This window comes from Triticum dicoccoides, chromosome 5B, assembly GCF_002162155.2.
Source record: "Triticum dicoccoides isolate Atlit2015 ecotype Zavitan chromosome 5B, WEW_v2.0, whole genome shotgun sequence".
Lineage (NCBI taxonomy): Eukaryota > Viridiplantae > Streptophyta > Magnoliopsida > Poales > Poaceae > Triticum > Triticum dicoccoides.
The window spans coordinates 283,364,371-283,375,093 of NC_041389.1; the positions used below are offsets into that span (position 1 = coordinate 283,364,371).

A 10,723-nucleotide genomic window follows, 5' to 3' on the forward strand; every position below is an offset into this window, starting at 1 on the left:
CCGCTGCCTAGACACCCGGGTCCTGTAAGGCCTATCTCAGAAACGAAAAGTTGCCTAAAGAATGTCCATTTCGTTTCCTCAAAAGTCAAAATGGAGTCTGAAGAGGATTTAAACCAGTGGTAGCTAGCAGCAGGGTTCTTGAAAGAAAAAGAAAAAGAAACAAGATGCGACCTTCTCGGGGTGGAGGTAGGCCTTGTCCCTGAAGAGCAGCAGGACGCCGGCGTCGTCCATGGCCCGCGCGAGGCCCTCCGCGTCATCGCGGGTGCGCGCCGCCCCGGCCTCCACGCACGCGTCGAGGAGCTCCCCGTAGCCGATCGCCTCGCGAGGCCCGTCCCGCAGCCGCCGCTTCAGCGCCTCGACCCCGACGAGCCGCACCAGCCGCCGCGCCTCGGACGCCGTGACCGGCGGGTCCACCCGCGGCGGCGAGTAGAGGCGGCGGAGCGCGTGGGGCGGGCAATGCGCGCGGAGGCGGGAGGCGGCCGCGCGCCACATGGTCGAGGCCTGCGCTGCGCTGCGTGCGAGGCGTGAATGAGGCGGAGTGGAAGACGGGACGATCGATCTCTCTGGAGCTGCTTCTACTTGTGGGGTTTTGGACCTTCTCCACCTTCCATCTCTTGTGATTGTGTGCCAGCGACGTGGTGATGGCTTCACGCCGAGGGAAAGAATCCATCTGCAAAAAGCGGGAAAGGAAAGTGCGTGGCGTGTTTGGGAGATTTTGGGCGCCATCGCCTGCCAGCGTCTTTTTTGTTTCGGGTTCTTCCATGTTTGCGCACGTTTTTCTCGCTTATATACAGATAAACACAAATGTTTTTTGTTAGTCCTATGTAAGGTGCAGCTTGCGTGTGAAGTGATGTGATTTGAGCGCGTCTGTTTTCATGTCACGGCTCGAGAGCGTGTGTATCCTTCTTCTTTTGCCGGGAAGGTTGCATCTATATCTATAATTCTACATCGCTTATGGTGGCCATCAAACCATGTCAATTTAATGACCTAAAATGATGAACGCTCAACATATTTAGCGTGCAATTAATATCATACCAAATATAAATACATGTACTACTCGTAAAATTTATCTGTGACTGATATTATACATAAAATCAATATACAGTTAATTTTCTTTTCAATATCAATGTACATTACACGTACGCAGTTACTTTCATTGGGTCATCTATTTTGAAACGGAGGGAGTACTAGTCTCTACTACTATTAAAAGAGCAAACATAAGTTTTTTTATGGACACACCCTGAAGTACACACAGAGAAACCACGAACGTCCGATCTAGCAAGCTAAATCACATCCAACTGCCCATGTTACATCTGTGAGTTCAACGGTTGAGATGAAATGTTCTGCCGGCAGACCTGCCCTCGCACGTCATGCGAGACGACTCAACACCCAACGATCGCTACTCTCAGGAGCAAATATGGAGCGGTTTCCTTATTTCCTTGATGGTAATTAACTGATGACCCTGCATGCAAGGAAATCAATTAAAGCTTGAGACATTAATGGAACTATGCATGCAGCCCTTCGGCCCAAACATTGCGCAGGTTTGTTTTAGATCCGGATGCCACCTTCCACCTGGGGTCCTGGGCGTGGCTGCTTTTGATCATCGGCAAGCTCCTCGACGTCGTAGGGAAGCTGCCGCATGGATTCCTAGGGCGCCTCGCCGAACAGTACGGCCTGCTGATGACACATCGGCTGGGCACGATCGTCGTGAACGTTGCCTCCTCCACGGCCATGGCCCGAGATGGACGCCGAACACTTGTCGTCGTCCATGCGGCCTCACGTGGACGTGTTGCAGCCGCAGTTGCGGGACGCGGTCCTCGGCGTGCTCCGCGGCTTCCGGCCTGCCCGTGGAGGCCGGCCATCGTCGGCCACCCGGCGTTCGCGTCCATGATGGACCTGCAGTGGCGCGTCATGTTGTCTGCAGCCGCTGGGGACATGGACGCACGCGGCGTGGCTGCGGGCGAACAACGCTACGTGTGTGCCCGCGGCTTGGAGCCCCTGCCGGTTCGAGATCCACACTGGTCTTTTCACCGCCGTTGAAGTGCTCCCTGCTGCCAGTCCGCCCTCCTCCACCACTATCTCCTCAGCAAAGGGGCCGCTCCATCCATCGGTGCCTAGAAGGAAGCGACCATGTCATCTTTCTCCCTCTCAATCCTTCTTTCTGTTGTTTGTGCATGGGACATTCAATAAACACACGATAGCACGGAGGTCTCTGCACGAGAGCACGACAGCGGGTTCAGATAAGCACTCTTGCCTCTGTCATGTCCCTCGCTCAATGTGCTCCTCATGTATTTGTTGTCTCCAGCGGCCGCTATAGGGCACGCGTGGCAAGAAGGGTTGAGGTAGCGGGGTCGGTTGCCGAAGGGGGTGCGGCGGCTGAAGGTCGACGACAAGCGGAAGGGCACACACGGGTGATGGACTGAGTCTACCCCACAATCTCTACATCGTCAGCTGGCCTTTGTGGCAGAAGTGTAGAACCAGCCATCTTCCCAGGGCTAAGAAGGTTTAAGTTGGGTATTCAGCGGTGGCGCGTGTATGTGCATCGGGAACGAGTCAGATGTTCTACACAGTTGTAGTTTGTTGCTTCTCCCTGGTACTGCCGGTTAAACATGTGCAGTTTCCAGAATGTGTTGAATAGCTCATGATGGATCTATGTGCGTGTTGAATCAATGCTTGTGTGGTGTTTGATACTCCCTCCGTAAAGAAATATAAGAGCATATAGATCAATAAAGTAGTGATCTAAACGCTCTTATATTTGTTTACAAAGGAAGTACTTGAGTCATGGCCTTGTTCAGAAGTGGAGTTGTTTGATGCATTGCTGCTGGCGTGTTGTGTGCTCGATGCACTTTCAAAGAAATCTGTATTTGGTCTCTCACTGGGCACAGTCAAGTGGCAATTACAAGCACACGGAAGATGATGTTCTACTTGATGCACTCTGCAAAAAAAAAGAAGGTTCATACACTTCGCAACAAAAAAAAGCCATTGGTCTGATATATGTACACGACATATGCAGCGGTATCATGGAAAATGTGCTGTTGTGTTGATGTTTTGAGCTACTGTGCATTTTTTTAGCTATCGTCCAGGAACTATAATCTATTGTGCAGAATATTTCTTCAGAAAATGTGTTATTGTGCAGAATATTTCTTCAGAGAATGTGTTATTGTGCAGAAACTACATCAAAGTCGTCAGACGAGAAGATCCGTGAACTCATCGCTCATCTACATCGGATTGGGTGATAGTATGTTGTATGTTTCTTGATCTGCGTGCTATCTCAATGTATTTCTGTCAAGAAACACATTTTGATACTTTAGAGGCATGCCATATATCTCTAACAAGATTCAGGTATTATGGATATTGTATATATTCAGGTCCTTCAAACAGTCTTTTGTGCGTCGAAGATCGCGTTCAGCACAGACAAGATTCCACCCAGCCTCGGTGGTATGTGTGCTTCGATGTATTTTCATGTTATTTTCTTGGGCACTTGACAAACGCTTCACAAATTAAACTCCTGTTAACATACACAACTCTGTAAGATGCTTTTACCTGTCTATAATGTACTTGCAGTCTGACATACATTGCCAATTTGTATTGTTTGTAAGCACAAGCAAAAATTATGTGTATCAATCGTATATTTTTCTGAAGCTACTAAATTTGACCTGTACTGAATTTTGCTGTAAATATAAATTCAAAATTCTATGAGATGCATCCCTTCCATTTGTCCCAGATATATAGAGGTTGATGCTCAATATTTTCTATCTGTAGTGCTTGTGGTTCTAAGCTACCTTATGATTCAAGACTACTTTGTTCTTTCTAATAGCTATCTAGATGTTTCTCTGTGTAGGCGACTTATAGTCGTGTTGTTATCAATTGATTCAGTACTAATGCATTGCTTACTCACTAAATATATATTTGTTTATTGTACTTCTTTTCTTATAAACTACTGTTCTCAACTGGAGACATGATTGTAAAGACCATCCCTGTTGTAATCTCAAATGGAATAAACATATGTCTACCTTCTGTTGGTGTACATAGAAATTTGTCTTCTCTTTTATTAGCATACTTAGAATAGGCTACACCAATTTTTTTTGAATTTTTGGTTGTATACATCAACTAGATGCTTGTCATATCAATAATTGGCAACCTCGCTTTTAGTTTGAAGAGTCAATTCATTTCCCAAGCTTATATTTAATGCTCATCTTAGAGTTAAGAAAATGTATTCAGGTTAGTCGGTTCAGAAGGATTATGTTTTACTGTTTATGACTCTATTTACTTGATGGTTCTTGACAGTTGATATTACGACCTATCAAATTGATGGTGAATTAGTTCATCAGGTTGACATCTTTAGCCATGGTACCAGCATTATTCCTAATGCTTCTTTTGTTTACGGTTTGAACTACTATTGCTTAGTTTTATTGCAGAGTGGCCATTATTCACCGCAACATGTGGTTGCCTTTATGGATGGGGAAGAATGCAACTCTGCTAGGTGCCACACACGACATACAAGGCAGAAGCCGCCGTCGCCTCCATGGCTGCCAGAGTTGATTGGGTGTGCGGAAGGCGAAGTTGCGGTTAATGTCGACGACATGGACGGTGAGTGGTTGGCCAAGTGGAGGAGGATGGTCTTCGAGGATGCCAGGCAGGACCGCATTATTTGCTTCTAGCTGCTCAAGACTCACCTCGCGCTCATGGCCATAGTAATGCTACATGCTTACATTTTGTGATTTTTTTTCTCCTTGTCGAAGTGATGGATTTTCTGTGATGCCACCGATGATTGCTTCACAATGGTAAGACAACGTGATATATAGTATTGTCCCAGTTTTTCCCTTCAATGGGTAAAATTCAGTCCATGGTAGCACAACTTGAAACTCCAGTCAATTTTTAGTTCAGATAAAATCCAGTTTACATAGTGCAAGTTTCAAATGATATTACATATTTTCATGTGTATTTTGTCATCTTTATAACCAAGAATCATCGGCCTATGGCACCTTCATAAAAGTCAAAGGTCACGACAACAATGTTTGTGTTCCTTAGATGCACAAGCTTGTATCTTACAACTTTGATGAATTATGTCATTAGGTCACCTTATTTGGAAACCACTTATTTCCATTACCTCTACACATAGACTTGCATATCAATTTTTATTTATTTTTTGGTGGCTACAGTAATGACCCGTTCATAGGAACCAAATAGAAGGAAATAAGCTTGATATTTTCTTGATTGGAAATAATATACCTCATATTTAATTGAAATTGGATACAATGATGACAAATCTTAGGCAGAACATGGTATGAAGTTATGTCCGTGGTATAGGACAAATAGTGATAGTGATGCCTCTGATACAAGACAAACATCTACTCCCTCCGTTCTGAATTACTTGTCTTGGATTTGTCTAGATACGGAGGTATCTAGCACTAAAATGAGTCTAGATACATCCGTATCTAGACAAATCCAAGACAAGTAATTCGGAACGGAGGGAGTATATACTATGGTTAAATAATGATAGTGATAGAGTTATTATATTTCATATGTATTTTAGTTGAGACGTGCATTGCACGTGCACACTTACTAGTTTTAAAAAGGGGCAACGCAGCAAATAAAATTAGAAAGAAGAGGCGCCCATCAATCCTACTGGCTAGCTCCGTCCAAGTCCAGAAAGAATTTGTGCCCTCCCTGCCTGAAAGAACAGCCCAACAGATCATTCAACGATCTTATGTCAAATTGTAAATCACGCTAGAGCTATATCTCTCCTACTGCGAGATGTAGCTCTGGCTCGCCACTGACGCCCGCAGGTATGAGCCGGCCCATTACTGTGTTTTGCTCGCTCCATCGTTGTTTTCGCTCACTTGGTTGGTTGATTTTTTTCTTCTTTTGCTGCACACTAGCTGGACATATCCGTTTTTTGGGGGTTTTATTCTTTCTTTTTTGTGTTTTGTATAGCTTTTGCTGGTTTTCTTTGATTCTGAGGCAAGACCGTCTTTTTTCTTTCTTTTTGCGTTTTCACGGTTTTTATTGGTTTTCTTTGATTTTCATGGTTTATCTCTTTTTTCTTTACATTTTACATCGATTTTCTTCAGGGTTTTTCCCTTTCATTATTTTGAATTGATTTTATTTGGTTTTCCTTTTTTCTTTTTTTCTTTTGTTTTTCCTTCATTTTTCTTTGCCCCTTCCTCAGTTTTCTTATATTATCTTCTCATTTTTTCAACACATGTCTATTCTTTTTGCATACACAATGTACATTTTTTTGTATATATCAGAAACCTTTTTTGTTCATATTTTTAAAATATAATATTATTTCTAAAAAAAATATATGTAAATGACTACTTTTTTCCATACACGTCATACCGTTTACACATTTAGCATTTTTAAATACTACCTCTATTCCTAAATGTAAGGAACTGTAAAAACATCTTACATTTAGGAACACGGGTAGTGTGTGATTACCATTTTTTTAAATACAAGTATTGATGTCTACTTTTTTTATATGTGTACCCTCATCAATGACATGTACGTTAATGTTATGACAAGTGTTCGAACAAGTGATGTCAACATTAATGATTTCTCGATTAATATAGGACTGCATCAGGGGTCGGCTTTGAGCCCTTATCTTTTTTCCTTGGTGATGGATGAGGTCACAAGGGATATATAAGGAGATATTCCATGGTGTATGCTCTTTGCGGATGATGATATACTAGTTGGTGATAATCGGACGGGGTAAATATGAAGTTAGAGTTATGGAGACAAACCTTGAAATCAAAAGGGTTTAGTCTTAGTAGAACTAAAACCGAGTACATGATGTGCGATTTCAGTACTACCAGGTGTGAGGAGAAGGAGGTTAGCCTTGATGGGCGGGTGGTGCTTCCGAAGGACACCTTTTAATATTTGGGATCAATGCTGCAGGAGGGTGGGGGTATTGATGAAGATGTGAACCATCGAATCAAAGCCGGAAAGATGAAATGGCACCAAGCTTCTGGCATTCTCCATGACAAGAGAGTGCCACAAAAGTTAAAAGACAAGTTCTACAGAACGGCGGTTCGACCCGCAATGTTGTATGGCACTAAGTGTTGACCGACTAAAAGGCGACATGTTCAACAGTTAGGTGTGGCGGAGATGCGTATGTTGAGATGGATGTGTGGCCACACGAGGAATGATCGAGTCCAAAATGATGATATACAAGATAGAGTTCAGGTAGCACCAATTAAAGAGAAACTTGTCCAACATCATCTGAGATGGTTTGGTCGTATTCATCGCAGGCCTTCAGAAGCTCCAGTGCATAGCGGACGACTAAAACGTGCGGAGAATATCAAAAGAGGTTGGGGTGGACCGAAATCTACATGGGTGGAGTCCGCTAATAGAGACCTGAATGATTGAAATATAACCAAAGAACTAGCTGTGAACAGGGGTGCATGAAAGAATGCTATCCATGTGCCAGAGCCATGAGTTCGTCGCGCCATCTTATGGGTTTCACATCTAGCCTACCCCAACTTGTGTGGGACTAAAAGGCTTTGTTGTTGTTGTACATTTTTTTATACATCAGAAACATTTTATTATACACCTGAAAATAATACATGATTAATTTTCTTGAAAAAATATTTTTTCTATCTACTTTTTTTCTTACATGGTGTACACTTTATGTACATATGTTTTAAGTTTTTAAAATACATGATTTACATATAACAAATAACGTCACGTACATGTTTTTTAAATGTGTGAATCTTTTTTTAAATCTTATAAATCAATAAATGTTTCTAAATATGTGTATTTGGCATATTTTAGGAAAATATAAATGGAAGTAAAAAACAAAGAAGAATGAACGAATAAAAATAGAGAACAAAGCGAACTAACCTGGAAGTTACTTGGGCCGGCTCCATTAGTAGCGAACACTGACGCATGCATACGCTTGGTCTAGCACTAAGCAGCGTATAGTTGCACCTTGTAAATTAACGCGAGAGCTATGTCTTGTTTATAGTGAGACGATAGTTGCTCTCGCCTGAAGGGATTTCGCTATTGCGTTTGAATCGGACCGTACAATTTTCTTCTCCTCTCTCGCTCGCTCGGATCGATCGATCAGCTGCTACTCCCTAACTCCTTCACCGGTTCGGACAAGTTATATTGTGTTTTTTCTTTTCCTTTTTCCATTTTTCTTTACGGGTTTCGTTGGGTTTTCTATTTTTCATTGTTTTCCATCGGGTTTTTTACACGGTTCTTACCGGTTTCTTTGCGTTGATTATCTTTGGTTTTTTGTTTTATTCTTTCTTCGTAGATTTTCTTCGTTTATTTCTTGGGTTTCACTGAGTCTTTTCTTTTTTTTCTACTTTTTCCCACCTTTTTGTATATTTTTTGTTTTCCTATGGTTTTCTTTGTTTCTGAGGCGTTTCTTTTGTTTCTTTATTTTGTTTTATTTTATTTTCACTGCTCTTGTTCATTTCTTTTTCCTTTGACACACGTCTACATTTTGTATACATACCCATACATATTACATGTATATCAGGAAGATTTTGTTTGTACATGTTAACATTTTATAAATACATGATTACTATTTGTTTTCAAATTTATGTTTGATGACTACTTTTGTCATACACTTTTTACATATTTTATATATATCAGGAATATTTTTTAATACATGTTTAACATTTTCGAAGTATATTATTTAAAAAGGTTATACTCTACCAACATTTGAAATAAATACATTTATTTTTTACAAATATATTCTAATTTTCATATATATGAGGAACATTTTTTTCGTACACGTTTAATAATTTTGAAATAGATAATTAACAGATTTTCAATTTATGTTTGATGACTATTTTGTTATAAACTTTGTACATACTTTGTATATATCAGGAACATATATTTATTCACGGGTGATTTTTTTTGCAATATAATGTTTACATTTATTTGATACTCGATCGACATTTTTGAAAATCTATGTTTTTATTTTCATTTCTAAGACACGTTATTTTTTTTTGGTATACATCAGAAACATTTTTTATGCTTGTTTGACATATTTTAAATAGATAATTAAATTACTTCTCAAATGTTGATTAAATTTTTTTAAAATATCTGATCAGCTTTTTTCATACACATTATTTGTTTTTGTATACATTTTGTTATACATGATAAACATTTTTCTATACACATTTAACATTTGGCAAATGCTAGATTAACATTTTACGAATGTTTTATATAGAGTGGTTTTATATATACGGAAAACATGAAATAAAAACTAAAAAAGAGGTTGTGGCCTCCCGCGTGCTGGCCCGGCTCATTTGACGCTCCCCTTTATGTGAGGGTTCCTAAGTCTCGCTTTAAGCGAGACATATGGGCACTTTTAAATCGAGCCAGTATGAGGGGGTGGGGATGTGTCTTGCTTTTCGTTTCCTCTTTGGCGCTTAACTGCCAAATGGCAATCTCCGTGTAGCGAGCGCCCAAGGAGGAAGTGTCGCTCTTTTAGATGGTTCGTCACATCTAAGACGTGTCTCTGTGCACCAGTTTTAGGAAGCTCACAAAAACTTTTGTATATATTTTTTATTTTACTTTGTTTTTGGCAGGTTTTAAAATTTTCTTTTACATATTTATTGTTTCCACTTATTTCGCATTTTTTAGAATTTTCAATTATGGGAACTTTTTAAAAATGATTTTTCTGAATATTTTTAAATTTGTAAACTTTTTCGAAATCGTGATTTTTATTTCAAGTCAATTTTATTATGAATCTGCTAACTTTTTCCAAAACAATGAACATTTTTTAAATTCCTGAAAAATATTCAAGTTCACATTGTTTTTTCCCAATTCACGAACACCTTTAAAATTCTCAAAAAATATAAATTCATGAACTTTTTCAAAAACTGAACTCACTAACTGTTTTTGAATCTGTGAAGTTTCTTCAAATCCATGAACTTCTTTTAAAATATGTGGATTTTCTCAAATTCATGCAGATTTCATAAAATTAGCAAATTATTATGAAATCAACAAATATTTTTAAAATTTATGAACTTTTTTTTGAATTTGTGAACATTTTTTAAATTCTTAAAAAAATTGACCTTTTTGTTATAAGGACCGCAAACCACTGGTATCAAAATACTAGTGGTCTCTCCTTTAAACATGGACTCGGCCCTCTTTTCATGCAACACATGCAAGATTGGTTTACAACAAGAAGTCTTTATCTATAAATTGAATATCTTCTCTCATTATATCATCTTTCTTGATATTCACTCATGGATTTTTTTTAGCATGCCTTAGCTTAATTCTTGAGTTGCAGAATGTCTCACCTTCAAATGTATTATAGATCTGTAATGTAAATAAACTATATTTGAAAGTCCTAACTATAAAATGAAAGTCTTGGTGATTCACTTGGAGAATCTTTCCCCGCAAAGGAGGGCTTGGTGATCTACAATGAGATCCTTCTCCACATGGAGGTCTTGCTCCTCAAAGAGGAGATACAAGGAGAAAAGCTCTCTTCTAGTTCATCTAATATGCTTTGCTAACCCTAACACATGAGAGAGGTACAAAATATTTAGGTGGCTTGAGGTAAGGGACGAGATTAGGGGTACAAGAGTAGTTTCCCAGCGTTTCACGCTGGCAAAGCCCCTGGGCACGGGGGTTATGTGGGCATGATACAAGGACCGTGTGCACATGGTAGTCAGTAGCTTCAGCGGAGGCCCATGGGCACGGGGGTCCTGGAGCCCGTGGCCAGGAGGTGTCTAGAAATTTTCTGGATAGCCCATGC

The 10,723-nt window shown here is 40.2% G+C and overlaps 1 protein-coding gene across 2 annotated transcripts in view; it reads right to left on the reverse strand.

Moving 5' to 3' along the window:
• Positions 1-674, reverse strand: part of LOC119308435 (calcium uniporter protein 6, mitochondrial-like) — a 6,852-nt gene extending 6,178 nt beyond the window's left edge. For both annotated transcript variants that reach the window (XM_037584565.1, XM_037584564.1), the window contains exon 1: positions 172-674. In XM_037584565.1, coding sequence (XP_037440462.1) covers positions 172-492 — 321 coding nt within the window. In that variant the 5' untranslated portion in view covers positions 493-674. The remainder of the gene's footprint in view (positions 1-171) is intronic.
• Positions 675-10,723: the final 10,049 nt, after the last annotated feature.